The sequence below is a fragment of the Cervus elaphus genome, chromosome 15 (assembly GCF_910594005.1).
Source record: "Cervus elaphus chromosome 15, mCerEla1.1, whole genome shotgun sequence".
Classification (NCBI taxonomy): Eukaryota; Metazoa; Chordata; class Mammalia; order Artiodactyla; family Cervidae; genus Cervus; species Cervus elaphus.
The window spans coordinates 17,706,704-17,723,923 of record NC_057829.1 but is presented as its reverse complement, the minus strand read 5'-3'; the positions used below and the strand labels follow the sequence as shown (position 1 = coordinate 17,723,923).

The following is a 17,220-nucleotide window of genomic DNA, read 5'->3' as shown; positions in this document are numbered from 1 at the left end:
AACAGAAGCAGAAGATATTAAGAACAGGTGGCAAGAATACACAGAAGAACTGTACAAAAAAGATCTTCACAACCCAGATAATCACGATAGTGTGATCACTCACCTAGAGCCAGACATCCTGGAATGTGAAGACAAGTGGGCCTTTGAAAGAATCGCTAGGAACAAAGCTAGTGGAGGTGATGGAATTCCAGTTGAGCTTTTTCAAATCCTGAAAGATGATGCTGTGAAAGTGCTGCACTCAATATGCCAGCAAATTCAGAAAACTCAGCAGTGGCTGCAGGAATGGAAAAGGTCAGTTTTCATTCCAATCCCAAAGAAAGGCAATGCCAAAGAATGCTCAAACTACCACACAATTGCACTCATCTCACACGCTAGTAAAGTAATGCTCAAAATTCTCCAAGCCAGGCTTCAGCAACATGTGAACCGGGAACTTCCAGATGTTCAAGCTGGATTTAGAAAAGGCAGGAACCAGAGATCAAATTGCCAAGATCCGATGGATCATTGAAAAAGCAAGTGTTCCAGAAAAACATATATTTCTGCTTTAATGACTATGCCAAAGCCTTTGACTGTGTGGATCACAACAGACCGTGGAAAATTCTTAAAGAGATGGGAATACCAGACTTCTGACCTTTCTCTTGAGAAAGCTGTATGCAGGTCAGGAAGCAACAGTTAGAACTGGACATGGAACAACAGACTGGTTCCAAATAAGAAAAGGAGTAGGTCAAGGCTGTCTATTGTTACCCTGCTTATTTAACTTATATGCAGAGTACATCATGAGAAACGCTGGGCTGGAAGAAGCACAAGCTGGTATCAAGATTGCCAGGAGAAATATCAATAACCTCAGATAAGCAGACACCACCACCCTTATGGCACAAAGTGAAGAGGAACTAAAGAGCCTCTTGAATGTGAAGGAGAAGAGTGAAAAAGTTGGCTTAAAGCTCAACATTCAGAAAACTAAGATCATGGCATCCAGTCCCATCACTTCATGGGAAATAGATGGGGAAACAGTGGAAACAGTGTCAGACTTTTTTTTGGGGGGGTGCTCCAAAATCACTGCAGATGGTGATTTTAGCCATGAAATTAAAAGACGCTTACTCCTTGGAAGGAAAGTTATGATGAACCTGGATAGCATATTTAAAAGCAGAGACATTACTTTGCCAACAAAGGTCCGTCTGGTCAAGGCTATGGTTTTTCCAGTAGTCATGTATCGATGTGAGAGTTGGAAGGTGAAGAAAGCTGAGCACCGAAGAATTGATGCTTTTGAACTGTGGTGTTGGAGAAGACTCTTGAGAGTCCCTTGGACTGCAAGGAGATCCAACCAGTCCATCCTAAAGGAGATCAGTCATTCTTGTTCATTGGAAGGACTGATGCTGAAGCTGAAACTCCAGTACTTTGGCCACCTCATGCAAAGAGTTGACTCATTGGAAAAGACCCTGATGCTGGGAGGGATTGGGGGCAGGAGGAGAAGGGGACAACAGAGGATGAGATGGTTGGATGGCATCACCGACTCAATGGGTTTGGGTAGACTCCAGGAATGGTGATGGACAGGGAGGCCTGGCATGCTGCGATTCATGGGGTCGCAAAGAGTTGGACACAACTGAGCAACTGAACTGAAGAGATATTGTTTCTTAAAAATTTGGTATCTAATATACATTGCTAGTATATTGAAATACAACTTGACTTTTGTGTTTTGACCTTCTTCATGCAACGTTGCTAAATTCATTAGTTCTAGGAAATTTTTTCATTCTGTGGAACTTGCTATATATAGAATCATTTCATTTGACAACAGGGACTGTATAATCCCCTCCTTTCCAGTCTGCCTGTGTTTTATTTCTTTTTCTCACTATACTGCACTTATTGCTAAGACTTCAATTCTTATGTTGAACAGGAGGTAAGACTAGACATTCTTACCTTGACCCTGATCTTACAAGGAAAGAATTTTACTTTTCTCCACTAAGTATGATGGTGGCTTTTCTGTAGATATCTTTTATAAGGTTGACAAAAACCACATCTTTTCTTAATTTTCTGACTTTAAAAACAATGAATGGATGTTGTACTTAGTCAAATGTTGTCTTTGCATCCATTTACATGATCATGTGCTCATTTCTTCTTTCAATTTTTTATATGAATCAGATTTTCAACACTGAACCATTCAGCATTGAATTTCTGGCATAAAGCCCAACTGGTCATCTATATTATTTTTTTATGAATTGCCTGATTAATTCTGACAATATTTTGTTGAGATGCTTTTGTGTTCATTAGGGACATTTCTCTATAATTTCTTCTCTTTTTAGTCCTACTTCCCCACCTTTCCTCAACTTTTTCTTCTTTTCCCTTTCCCCTCACTCCTTCTTCTTCTCTTTGTCAGGTTTTGGTATGAAGATAACTTTAGCCTCGCAAAATGAGTTACAAAGAGTTCTTTCCTCTGTTATTCCTGGAAGATGTCATATATAATTGGTGGTATTTTTTCATTAAATGTTTAACAAAATTTTCCAGTAGAAACATCTGGGCCTGAAGAATTTTTTCCAATAGTTCTTAGCAACAAATTCAATTTTTTCAGTAGTTATGGGACTATCAAGATATCTACTTCATCTTGGTGAATTTTATTAGTTTGAGGCTTTTGAAACCTGGTCAGTTACTTTTGTTTTCTAATGTACGTATAATTAACATTCTCTTATTATTCTGTTAATGTCTGCACAATCTTTAGTGATATCCTTTTTATACTTGATAATAATAACCTGTACCTTCCATCTTTTTTCTTAGTTTTACTTCATGTTTATCAACTTTTATCTTATCAAAGATCCAGATTTTTGTTTCATTGATTTTCTCTATTGGTTTTCCATTTTCAATTTCATTGGCTTCTGTTTATTATTTCTTTCTTTTCTGCTGGATCCATGATCTATTCATTTACTTAAAAATCTTTTCTAATATCTGTTGAGACTTTCTCTTTGACTCATGGACTAGTAAGAATTGTGCTATTCAATATCCAAGTGTTTGGAGATTTCCCTTACATATTTCTGTTATTAATTATTTGTTTAATTCCATGATGGTCAGAAAACATATCTGTATGGTTTCAATTAAACTTAAGGTTGTTACATGACCCAGGATATGGTCCACCTTGATGACTGTGCCATACACACTTGAAAGCATGACTATTCTGTTGTTTTGGGGTATACTGTTCTGTAAATGGCAATTAGATCCAGACAGTTGATGTTTTTCTTTTGGTTTACCTTATTTGTGACCTAGTTAGCCTCTTGAATTTACAGGTCTACGTCTTCTGCTAAATTTGGGATGTTTTCAACTACTGCTTTTTCAAATGCTTGTTTAGCACTGTACTCTTTCTCCTGTCCTTCTGGGACTCCGAATGATATGTATATTAGAACTTCTATTGTTCATAGGTCCTTGAGGTTTTGTTCATTTGTTTACCAATCTTTTTTTTTCCTCTGTATTGTGCAGGTTGGATAATTTCTATTGATCTTCCATCTTTAAGTTCACTGATTTTTCCTTTGTCTCCATTCTGTTATTGATTCTACTCAGTGAGATTTTAATTTTGGTCATTGTACAATTTGGTTCTAAAATTCTGTTTCTTTATTATACCATCTGTTTCTTTCATGATTCTTTATATTTTGATATTTGTTTCAACAATGTTCACAACAGTTCTTTTAAGCTCTTGTCATCTAATCTCAACATCCATTTCATCTTATTGTTGGTATCTAGTTATTAATATTTTCCATGGAGGATGAGATTCACACAGTTCTTTGTCTGCCTAGTAATTTTGATGATAGTATTCAAAGAATGTTTCGAGACCTGTAGTACTCAAAGATTCCACAAATATTTGTGTCATGAGGGAAAAAGCAGCCAAAGTCTGTTTTTGTGATGATTTACTAAGAATTCTTTTTTGGAAGATTATAGTTTAACAACTGACACTGGAACAATGTTATATTATTTATCAGGGCTCCTAATAAAATAGTACTGGAAAAGACTGAATTCTCAAAACTACCTACCTAAGACCTCAGTTTTTGTTTTAGTTTTATATTAGGTACAGAATAATCTGAAATCAGTCAGTTAATATCATACAATATTTCTCATTGTCAAGTATAATTATTTTTTTTCCTTCTATTGGTACATTACTAATGTTTAACATGGCACCACATACCTAAGTAAAGAAAAAATGATATTCTCCTATTTGCAGAGAAAGAGACATATTGATTTCTCTTCCTCACATACAAAAACTACCAATTCTTCCCTTGTTAAGAGTGATGAGGAGCAGGAAGAATACATAGGGTATGAGTGATTCCTCAATTAATTTTGCTAACACAGTATTTCCCCTGCTTCTGAACAGTTAGAAAAGGATACAAGGAACAAAATAAGCTTTGTGTGACCAAAAGTCCTCCATAAATTTTACTAGGACAATGGTGACAATACTTTAGGGGTGGAAAGGTCTTCTACCTCCCCAAACTTTTTAAAAAAAGAAACTAAAAACAGCAAATAATCAAAAGAAAAGAAGAGACAAAATGGAAGGAGGAAGAAATGGAAGGAAGGAAGGAAGCAAAGCTGCCTCCCATAGACACAAGCAGGTCTTTCAATGGAGTTAGAAGCACCTTGACATTTATTGTGTTCATGGTTTTTTGATTATACAGTAAGATTCATGTTCTAGTTCTGCCATTTACCAACTATGCACCTTGGACCACTTGCTCAACTGTGATATAGGGGTTATCATACCTCCCCTGCAGTTGTTCTGCATTTTCCAATGTATGTTGAAGATTAGAACCAAACATACTGCCTAGGACAAAGCTGGCAATAAGTAATGACAGATTTCCTTCTTTTCCTCCTTCCAAGAAAGTAACTCTGTTTATTCTCAAACAGAAGTCATCACATTTAAAACTGCTCCAAGGAAGAATTTCCAAATTTCCTGTAGTAACTCATTTCAGTAAATAAAAAAACTCACAAAATCTAAGTGTATGGGATTAATGTCTATTTCATGGGGCTTTGATACTGACCAAAGTACCTCCTCTTAATGGCAAACCTGATATTACAGTAATATTTAAATGTAAGATAAGATGAAAACAGCTCAAACAATAAAAAATATCTAGATAAATCTGAACTACTTGACATTTTTGGGATGGATGACACTAACGAGATTTCAAAATTAAAGTAACATATCTGACATATTCATTATTAAGAGAACATTAACCTTGTTAAGTATTAACGCTTTACAACTTAATGAAGTTAAGAAGTATATTCTTGCTATATATACCCAAGGAAAAATAATTTTCATTGTAGGATTTACAAAAAAATTAGGAGCTTTTGCTTGAGAAAATTCATTTAGACAGTGGACTAAATTTTCTTTTCTTAAAAAAAGAAAAAGTAATGTACTTACTTCTAAGATTATGAAGTAGCATATCTAGTAAAGTCATAAATTTTGAATATTGAATAACAGAAAAGTCCATTCCTTTTGCCCACAAAAATCCAGATACATAATAATCTAGTAGACTGGCTTCCTTTAAACAGGTTTGAAGATTTTTGAAATTCAAAAATTTTTCTAGTTTCCTGTAACAAAATCCAGATATTAAAATTGATTAAACATTGAACAGTTCCTTTTCTAAGTTTTAAAAACAGATACTTTTCTTGAATGAAGATTCTATAATGCTCATAATCTAAAAAATTCATGATTATATCAAATAAATCCAAATCAGCATTCAAAAGAGAGAGCACATGAAAATTCTTATTACTGTTTTTTTTTTCCCACTTTCTCTTTCTTCTTCTTCTAAATTTCTCTCCTCCCCTGTCTCTCTCTTTTTTTAATCGGAGGAAAACTGCTTTACAATGTTGTGTTGGTTTCTGCCACAGAATATGTGAATCAGCATTAATTATACATGTAACTCTTCTCTCTCGAGCCTCCCTTCCCTTCTCTCATCCCACCCCTGCAGGTCATCACAGAGCACCAGGCTGGGCTCCCGGTGTTATATAGCAACTTCTCACCAGCTATTCATGTGTTGATGCTACTTTCTCCATTCATGCCACTCTCTCTCTTTCTCCCTTTCCCACCATGTTTACAAGTTCATTCTCTACATCTGCATCTCCATTCCTTCCCTGCAAATAGGTACATTGATACTGTTTTTCTAGATTCCTTATATATGGGTTAATATATTAATTTGATTTTCTCTTTCTGATTTACTTCACTCTGTAGGCTCTAGGTTCACCCACCTCACTAGAACTGACTCAAATTCATTTTTTACAGCTGGGTAATATTCCATTGTATATACGTACCACATCTTCTTTATCCATTCATCAGTTGATGGACATCTAGGTTGCTTTCAGGTCCCAGCCATTGTAAATAGTGCTGCAATGAACATTGCAGTACATATGCCTTTTAGAACTGTGGTTTTATCAGGGAATATGCCCAGTAGCGGGGTTGCTGGGTCATATGGTATATTTAGTCCTAGTTTTTTTTTTAAGGAATCTCCATACTGTTCTTCATAATGGCTATATCAGTTTACATTCCCACCAACAGCTGTCGGGAGGTTCCTTTTTCACTTATTTATCTCTGAGGTAAAATGTAATAACTTTTTCTTTTCTTCCAAATTCAATGTCTTTTTCCATTTATACAATCAAATTTCTTTTACTTCTGACAGTGTTCTGGAAATGGATTGTTAAATATTTATTGTTTTCTTTTTTAAGAATTCCAATTATGTATGTTTTACCCATTTTTTCTAATACTGTAATTTGCTTTAATCTTCAAAAAATTTTAAATCAATTTCCTTTTCATTTTATATGCTTTTCTCATTACTGTCTTCTGTGTCCCTTGCATTTTCAGCACTGTTAATTCTCCCTTGGGCTACTTATAAATTTCACTTCTGTGAGATCTCTCCTTCTCTTCTTTTTTTACAAAAAAGTTTCATCACCTTTTATTTCTTTTTATCTCTGCCTTGATTTTTTTGTATCTCTGTCTTATGTTCTTGTGACTACTTCACAAGAGTTCTTAATTGATGATAAATATTTGAGCATATTTTTTTTGTCTGTTCATGGCCATATTTTTCTGGTGTACTTCCTTTGCCTGACATTTCTTTTTTCTATTCTTCATTTTTATCCTTGCAATGTCTTTGTATGTATACTCCTTGCTTAATGCTCAAACCTGATCATATTACAAGCTATTTTCTATATGAAATAATTTTATGTCAATTATTCTACTTGTTAGCCTTTATTCAATTAGTGGGAAAAATGAAAAATGTAGAATAGGTTCTCCTTATTACCACATAAACAATCTATTTCTTATAGATATAGGAAGTATCTGCTCCACACTTTATAATATAGGCCTGCTGCTGCAAACAAGTGTTCTTGGAATGGCACTTCAGAGTTTTCTCTTCACCTGGGGACAATAAGTATATTTTTTAAACTCATTCTCAGATCTTCAACTATGTGATCCTCCTTGTACTTTCCCCCACATTTCTGCTTGATCTACCATGTTTCTGGCAGGCATACTCACATTTTGCAGTCTGGACTTTCATTCTCCTTTTTAGTACAGAGATGGAATTGATATTTCCTTGATGCTTATATGTGATTTCTGAGGGAGAAAGACAGTGTGTGTGTGTGTTTGTCTGTGTGACAACTTTATACAGCTATTTTAAAAAAAGATAGTCCTTATTATTTATAATATTGAAATAAATTATATGATCAGAATAATTAATATAGCAAGATTAAACAAGCTTGGGAAAAAATAAAGCTGATGTTATGTTTAACACACTCTCATCCAACTCACAAACATTTCATTTACAGTGGTATCAGGGTAGACCCCGGTCCCCAAAGTGAGATCTGAGTCTTTTCACAGTAATCATAACTCCCTTCTCATAATGCTATATAATACTTTTCAGTATATGGCATTCTTTATAATTACTGACCTACAGTGGGTATTGTTCTAAATTGTTCTAAACTGTTCTAAATTGTTCTAGTTAATGCATAACTAAAGGTAAGGTTAATTTTCTTCTGTGGAACAAAAATCAAAAGCACAAATAAGTTGCTTTGACTGCTACTCATAGTTGTTTTATAAGAAAAATCAGTCCCAAGATTAAGCCTTACTTCCTGATACTTTTGAGGACTTGAGTCAACCAACACTGTAGTTACTCTCTCTCTCAATGTCCCATTATGTGATAGTTTACATACACATATATGTGTAAATGTGCATAAACTTTATTTTTAAGACAATACAATCAGTTTTCATGTTACAAGCAAATAAAAGCATGCACAACTGATACATTTTGTCAAGCAGAGAAATTAAATGGTAGATGCAGAAAAGAACAGGCAGGCACTCTGGGATGGGAGGTTATCTTACTAGCCAGCCATCTTCCATTTGTGTTGGGTATCAGTCAGCAAGATTCATTTTTCAATGTTTATAGTACCACTTAGTCTGAAGTGAAAAGCAGTAAGAAAACTTCCATAGTAGTAAAAACTTGTGGTATTTTAATAGAATCAATAAATAGGTGAAGGAACAGGTAGAAAACAAAGAAACAGAGCAAACATATATGGAAACAGCATAACATTTCAAAATCAGTAAGGGAAGTACAAATTGTTCAAGAATGATGCAGTTTATTTCAATATAAAATAAAAAGTTAAAAAAATGATGCTGGCAGCACTAGCTAGCCACATAGAAAATAAAATAATACTTCAACCAATACATGGATTAACTAAAACAAACCCAGTAGCATTTTACTCTGAATTATATCCTTAAAGCTTTGGCTTTTTGGGGGGAGAGGGGAAATTTACAATAAGAGTGTATTTGTTTAAGAAACAGTTTTTGAATAGAAACTTTTCTTATTTTCTTTGCTATCAAAGCTTTTATTTCATGAAGTTTAAATTACTTCTCTGATTCACTATGCTAGATGTATGCTCTAACATCTAATTGCTATAATCTGCATTTTGAATGTTTTCATAATTTTTTTTCCATTACTGACTTGATTTTCAGCAAGTTAAGTTCTATACTGGATTTATTCTTTTTTTCCTTTAATTAATTTTTTTATTGAAGGATAATTGCTTTACAGAATTTTGTTGTTTTCTGTCAAGCCTCAACACGAATAAGCCATAGGTATACATATAATGGCTTGGATCATGAATTCCATATTGCCAAATTCAGACTTAAAATGAGGAAAGCAGGGAAAACCACTAAACATTCAGGTATGACCTAAATCAAATCCCTTACGATTATACACTGAAAGTGACAAATAGATTCAAGAGATTAGATCTGATAGACAGAAAGCCTGAAGAACTATGGACAAAGGTTCATGACATTGTACAAGAGGCTGTGATCAAGACCATCCCAAAGAAAAAGAAATGCAAATACCTCCTGAGAAATCTGGATGCAGGTCAAGAAGAAACAGTTAGAACCGGACATGGAACAACAGACTGGTTTCACATAGGGAAAGGAGTACATCAAGGCTGTATACTGTCACCCTGCTTATTTAACTTATAGCAGAGTACATCATGCAAAATGACAGACTGGATGAAGCACAAGCTGGAATCATGACTGCCAGGAGAAATATCAATAACCTGAGATATGCAGATGACACCACCCTTATGGTAGAAAGCAAAAAAGAACTAAAGAGCTTCTTGATGAAAGTGAAAAAGGAGAGGGAAAAAGTTGGCTTAAAACTCAACATTCGGGAAACTAAGATTATGGTCCCATCACTTCCTGGCAAATAGATGGGGAAACAAAGCAAACAGTGAGAAACTTTAATTTTGGGGGCTGCAAAATACTGCAGATGGTGATTGCAGCCATGAAATTAAATGACACTTGCTCCGTGGAAGAAAAGTTATTCCCAGCCTAGACAGCATATTAAAAAGGAGAGACATTACTTTGCCAACAAAGGTCTGTCTAGTCAACACTACGCTTTTCCCAGTAGTCATGTATGGAGGTGAGATTTGGATGATAAAGAAAGCTGAGCACTGAAGAATTGATGCTTTTGAACTGTAGTGTTTGAGAAAACTCTTGAGAGTCCCTATCCAACCAGTCCATCCTAAAGGAAATCAGTCCTGAACATTCACTGGAAGGACTGATGCTGAAGCTGAAACTCTAGTACTTTGGCCACCTCATGCAAAGAGTTGACTCATTGGAAAAGACCCTGATGCTGGGAAAGATTGAAGGCAGGAGGAGAAGGGGATGACAGAGGATGAGATGGTTGGACGGCATCACCGACTTGATGTGTATGAGTTTGAGTAAGCTCTGGGTGCTGGTAATGGACAGGAAAGCCTGGAATGCTGCAGTCCATGAGGTCGCAAAGAGTCAAACATGACTGAGCAACTGTAATGAACTGAACCTAGATTTGTTTTGATTTGTGTCATTGTGTGTTCTGCCTTTGTTTTCCTCTAAGAGTTTTATAGTTTCTGGTCTTACATTTAGGTTTTTAATCCATTTTGAGTTTATCTTTGTGTATGGGGTTAGGAAGTGATCTAACTTCATTCTCTTACTTGTAGCTGTCCAGTTTTACCAGCTCCATTTATTGAAGAGGCTGTGTTTGCCCCATTGTATATTTTTGCCTCTTTTGTCAAAAATAAGGTACACATAGGTGCTTGGGTTTATTTCTGGGCTTTCTATCTTGTTCAATTGGTCTATATTTCTGTTTTTGTGCCAGGACCATACTGTCTTGATGACTGTAGCTTTGTAGTATAATTGGAAGTCAGGAAGGTTGATTCCTCCAACTCCATTCTTCTTTTTCAGGACTGCTTTGGCTATTCAGGGTCTTTTGTGTTTCCATATGAATTGTGAAATTTGTTGTTCTAGTTCTGTGAGAAATTCCATTGATAATTTGATAGGGATCACACTGAATCCGTAGATTGCCTTTGGTAGTACAGTCACTTTCACACTATTGATTCTTCCTATCCAGGAGCATGGACTATCTATTTGTTTATGTCATCTTTGATTTCTTTCATAACTGTCTTATAATTTTCTGTGTATAGTTGTTTTGTCTCCTTAAGTAAGTTTATTCTTAGATATTCAATTACTTTTGTTGCAATGGTGAATGGGACTGATTCCTTAATTTCTCTTTCTGATTTTTCACTGCTAGTATATAGAAATACAAGTGATTTCTGTGTATTGATTTTGTATCCTGGAACTTTGGTAAATTAAATGATTAGCTCCAGTAATTTTCTGATACTATTTTTAAGATTTTCTATGTACAGTATCATGTCATCTGCTAACAGTGAGAGCTTTACTTCTTCTTTTCTGATCTGGATTCCTTTTCTTTCTTTTTCTTCTCTGACCTCTGTAGCTAGGACTTCCAGAACTATGTTGAATAACAGTCGTGAAAGTGGACACCCTTGTCTTGTTCCTGATCTTAGGGGGAATGCTTTCAGTTTTTCACCATTGAGAATAATGTCTGCTGTAGGCTTATCATATATCGTCTTTACTATGTTGAGGGAGGTTCCGTCTATGCCCAATGAATATTTTTAATCATAAATGGGTGCTGAATTTTGCCCAAGGCTTTTTCTGCATCTACTGAGATTATATGGTTTTTGTCTTTCAATTTGTTAGTATGGTGTTTCACACTGATTTGCAAACATTGAAGAATCCTTGATGCTCATGTGTATGAGTTTGAGTAAGTTTGCATCCCTGGAATAAACCCAACTTGATCATGGTGTATGAGCTTTTTGATGTGTTGCTGAATTCTGTTTGCTATAATTTTGCTGAGGATTTTTGCAGGTATGTTCATCAGTGATATTGGCCTATAGTTTTCTTTTTTTGTGTTATCTTTGTCTGGATTGGTGTCAGGGTGATGATGGCATCATAGAATGAGTTTGGAAGTGCTCCTTCCTCTGCAAATTTTTGAAAGAGTTTTAGAAGGCTAGACATTAGCTCTTCTCTAAATGTTTGACAGAATTCTCCCATGAAGCCATCTCGTCCTGGGCTTTTGTTTTTTGGGAGATTTTTGATCACGGCTTCAATTTCAGTGCTTGTAATTAGGTTGTTCGAAATTTCTATTTATTCCTGGCTCAGTCTTAGAAGATTGAACTTTTCTAAGAACCTGTCCAACTCTTACAGGTTATCCATTTTATTGCCATATAGTTGTTCAAAATAGTCTCATATAGTCCTTTGTATTTCTGCATTATCGTTGTAACCACTCCTTTTTCACTTCTAATTTTGTTGATTTGATTCGCCTCCTTTTTTCATGATGAGTCTGAGTTCTGGCTAAGGTTTGTCAATTTTGTTTATCTTCTCAAAGAACCAGCTTTAAGTTTTTTTAATCTTTTTTTTTTTAAGTTTTTTTAATCTTTACTATAGTTTCTTTCATTTATTTTTCATTTATTTCTGCTCAGTTCTTTATAATTTCTTTCCATCTACTAATTTTGGGGTTTTTTTTGTTCTTCTTTTTCCACTTGCTTTAGGTGTGGTTAGGTTTTCTATTCGATGCTTTTCTTGTTTCTTGAGATAGGATTATATTTCTATAAACTTCCCTCTTTGAACAGCTTTTGCTGCAACCCATAGGTTTTGAGTTGTCATGTTTTCATTGTCAATTGTTTCTAGAAATTTTTTTATTTCCCTTTTGATTTGTTCTGTAACCAGTTGGTTATTTAGAAACTTACTGTATAATCTCCATGTGTTTGTGTTGTCTACATCTTTTTCTTGTAATTGATATCTAGTCTCATAGCATTTTGGTCAGAGAAGATGCTTGATATGATTTCTATTTTCTTAAATTTACTGAGGTTTGATTTGTGACCCAAGATGTCGTCTATCCTGGAGAATGTCCCATGTACATTTGAGAAGGTGTATTCTTCTGGATTTGGATGAAATATCCTGAAGATATCAATGAGATCCGTCTCATCAAATGTATCATTTAAGACGTGTTTCCTTATTAATTTTCTGTTTTGATGATCTGTCATTGGTGTGATTGGGGTGTTAAAGTCTCCTACTGTTATTGTGTTACTGTGAATTTCTCCTTTTATTTCTGTAAGTTTTTGTCTTATGTACTGAGGTGCTCCTATGCTGGGTCCATAGATATTTACAATTGTATCTTCCTCTTGGATTGATACCTTGTTCATTATGGAGTTTCCTTCCTTATCTTTTGGAATCTTTATTTTAAGGTCTATTTTGTCTGATATGATGATTGATACTGAAGCTTTTTTTTGCTTCCCATTTGCATGGAATATATTTTTTCCATCCTCTCACTTTCAGTCTATACATGGTTTGAAGTGAGGTCTGAAGTGACCTCACTTGAGGTTTTGATCTCTTGAGGTCTGAAGTGGGTTTCTTGTAGATATTATATATATGGGTCTTGTTTTGCATCCATTCAGCCAGTCTGTGTCTTTTGTTTGGAGTATTTACATTTACATTTAAAGTAATTATTGATATATATGTTCCTATTGCCGTTTTCTTTTTTTTTTTAATTAATTAATTTATTTATTTTACTGTACAACATTGTACTGGTTTTGCCATACATTGTCTTGAATCCACCATGGGTGTACATGTGTTCCCCATCCTGAACCTCCCTCCCACCTCCCTCCCCGTCCCATCCCTCTGGGTCATCCCAGTGCACCATTTTCTTAATTGTTTGGAGTTGGTTTTGTAGATCTTTTTTCTTCTCTTATATTTCTTGACTATATAAGTCCCTTTAGCATATGTTGTAAAGATGGTTTGATGATACTGAATTGTCTTAACTTTTGCTTGTCTGAAAGGCTTTTTATTTCTCCATCAATTTTGAATGAGATCCTTGCCAGTACAGTAATCTTGGTTGTAGATTGTTCCCTTTCAATACTTTAAATATATCCTTCCATTCCCTTCTGGCCTGCAGAGTTTCTGCTGAAGAGCAGCTGTTAGGTGTATGGGGTTTTCCTTTTATGTTACTTGTTGCTTCTCCCTTACTGCTTTTAATATTCTTTGTGTTTAGTCTTTGTTAGTTTGATTAGTGTGTGTCATGGCGTATTTCTCCCTCGATTTATCCTATATAGGACTCTTTGTGGCTCTTGTACTTGAATGACTATTTCCTTTTCTATGTTGAGGAAATTTTCAAATATAATCTCTTCAAAATTTTTCCCATAACCTTTCTTTTTCTCTTCTTCTGGGACCTCTATAGTTCAAATGTTGGTGCATTTGATATTGCTTGAGGTCTCTGAGACTATCATCAGTTCTTTTCATTCTTTTTACTTTATTTTGCTCTTCAGAAGTTATTTCCACCATTTTCTCTTCCAGCTCACTGATTCGTTCTTCTGCTTCAGATATTTTGCTATTGATTCCTTCTAGAGTATTTTTAACTTCAGTAATTGTGTTGATTGTCTCTGTATGTTTATTCTTTAATTTTTCTAGGTCTGTTAGTTGACTCTTGCATTTTATCCATTCTTTTTTCAAGGTTTTTGATCATTTTTACTATCATTATTCTGAATTATTTTTCAGGTAGATTGCCTATTTCATCTTCATTAATTTGGATTTCTGTGCTTCTAGTTTGTTCCTTCATTTGTGTGGTATTTCTTTGCTTTTTCATTTTTTTTAAAAAACTATGTTTGGGGTCTCCTTTTCCCAGGCTACAAGGCTGAATTCTTTCCTCCTTTTGGTTTCTGACATCCTAAAGTTGGTCCAGTGGTTTGTGTAAGCTTCGTATAGGATGAGATTTGTGCTGAGTTTTTTTTGGTTGTTTGTTTTTCCTCAGATGGGGAAGGCTGAATGGGGTGGTAATCCTGTTTGCTGAAAACTGGGTTTGTATTTTTGTTTTGTTTGTTTGTTGTTAGATGTTTAGATGAGGGGTCCTGCACAGGGTCTTACTGGTGGTTGGGTGATGCCAGGTCTTATATTCAAGTGGTCTCCTTTCTGTGAGTTCTCACTATTTCATATTCCTAGGTATCATCACCCTGCTTATTTAACTTATATGCAGAGTACATCATGAGAAATGCTGGGCTGGAAGAAGCACAAGTTGGAGTCAAGATTGCTGGGAGAAATATCAATAACTTCAGATATGCAGATGATAGCACCCTTATGGCAGAAAGTGAAGAGGAACTAAAAAGCCTGTTGATGAAAGTGAAAGAGGAGAACGAAAAAGTTGGCTTAAAGCTCAACTTTCAGAAAACTAAGATCATTACATCTGGTCCCATCACTTCATGGGAAATAGATGGGGAAACAGTGGCAGACTTATTTATTTATATATAATCACTGCAGATGGTGACTGCAGCCATGAGATTAAAACACATTTACTCCTTGGAAGGAAAGTTATGACCAACCTAGATAGCATATTAAAAAGCAGAGACATTACTTTGCCAACAAAGGTCCACCTAGTCAAGGCTATGGTTTTTCCAGTGGTCATGTATGGATGTAAGAGTTGGACTATAAAGAAAGCTGAGTGCCAAAGAATTGATGCTTTTGAACTGTGGTGTTGGAGAAGACTCTTGAGAGTCCCTTGGACTGCAAGGAGATCCAACCAGTCCATCCTAAAGGAGATCAGTCCTGGGTATTCACTGGAAGGACTGATGCTGAAGGTGAAACTCCAGTACTTTGGCCACCTCATACAAAGAGTTGACTCATTGGAAAAGACCCTAATGCTGGGAGGGATTGGGGGCAGGAGGAGAAGGGGACGACAGAGGATGAGATGGCTGGATGGCATCACCGACTCGATGGGCATGAGTTTGAGTAAACTCCAGGAGTTGGTGATGGACAGGGAGGCCCAGCATGCTACAATTCATGGGGTCGCAAAGAGTCGGACACAACTGAGCAACTGAACTGAACTGAGGGTTAGTTCTCTGGTAATCTAGGGTCTTGGAGTCAGTGCTCCCACTCCAAAGGCTCAGGGCTTGATCTCTGGTCAGGAACAAAGATTCCACAAGTGGTTTGTTATGGCATTAAGTGAGATTAAAACAAATATCCCAAAACAAGAAACCAAAGATAAACCCCAGACAAATGGCAGTTATTAAATCAGGCAAGTAATAATTAAAATAATGGAATATACGCATACACATATAAAGCCATGAGCAAACTGAAAACAGTCCAACAGAAATCGAGAACAGTAGATTGACCTGGCTAACCAAGTAAATAAAAAATTATATTTACCAGGTAAGAACAAAACTAACTAAAGCACAAACTGGAAAAGAAAACTAAAGCAACGTGCCAAGTGTGGAATAAAACAGTGAAAACAAAACTAACAAATATGTTGAGAGGAAAGGAAAGAAAGAATATATATGCAATATTAAATAGAGGTAGATAAAGAAGATCTATATACATTAAAGATTAACTTCAAGGGCAAAAGAACAGTAGGAAAGGCAAAGGAATAAATGTAGTAAAAATATAATAAGTTTTTTAAAAAATTAAAATTATAAAAAAGAGGAAAAAAATGGAGGAAGAAAGAAAAAAGGAGAAAACTCCACATAACTGCAAAAGCCCCATGCAGAAGCAGAGGTTTACAGCAACAACAAAAAGTGTGACTGAACATACACATATACATATACACCCATAAGCAAAATCAAAACAGTCCAACAAAAATACAGCAAATCCACCCAGTGAACAAAGGAAACTAAAAATTATGTCTACCAGAAAAATATGAACTAAACCACAAACTGTAAATCAAAACTAAAGTAAGGTGTCAACTGGGGAATAAAGCAATGAAAATGAAACTAACAAAATGTTGAGAGAAATGGAAAGAAGGAAAAGAAAAAAAGAATAAATATTCAAAGTTAAACAGAGATAGATGAAGATTTATATACATTAAGGATTAACTGCCAGGGGAAAAGAACAATAGGAAAGGCAAACAAAGGAATAAAAGTAGAAAAAATATAATAGGTTTGAAGAAATGAAAATTAAAATTATAAAAAGAGAAAAGAAAAAAAAATAACGGAAGAAGAAAGAGAAAGAAAACTCCACAGAACTGCAAAAGCCCCACGCAGAGGCAGTGGTTTATAGCAACAATAAAAAGTGTGACTGAATATACACATATACATATACACTCAAAAGCAAAATCAAAACAAAATAAAAATAAAGTACAAAAAACAAAAATAAGGTACAACAGATCGACCCAGTGAACAAAGGAAACCAAAAATTGTATCTACCAGAACAAAACTAACTAAAGCACAAACTGGAAAAAAAAACTAGAGTAAGGTGCCAATTGGGGAATAAAGCAATGAAAATAAAACAAATATGTTGAGAGGAAAGGAAAGATAGAAAGGAAAGAAAGAATAGCTATGCAAAGTTAAATAGAGGTAGATAAAGATGATTTATATACATTAAAGGTTAACTGCAACAAATAAATAAATGTAGAAAAA

At 35.1% G+C, this 17,220-nt stretch overlaps 1 protein-coding gene across 6 annotated transcripts in view; it reads right to left on the bottom strand.

Moving 5' to 3' along the window:
• Window positions 1-17,220, bottom strand: part of CABCOCO1 (ciliary associated calcium binding coiled-coil 1) — a 159,360-nt gene that overhangs the window by 124,157 nt on the left and 17,983 nt on the right. For 4 of the 6 annotated variants that reach the window (XM_043926673.1, XM_043926677.1, XM_043926674.1 and 1 more), the window contains exon 3: window positions 5,381-5,550. In XM_043926673.1, the coding sequence (XP_043782608.1) occupies window positions 5,381-5,550 (170 nt within the window). Of the gene's footprint in view, window positions 1-5,380; window positions 5,551-6,270; window positions 6,344-7,486; window positions 7,565-17,220 lie in introns of all 6 variants that reach the window. The other 2 variants (XM_043926675.1, XM_043926676.1) reach the window with 2 other exon arrangements.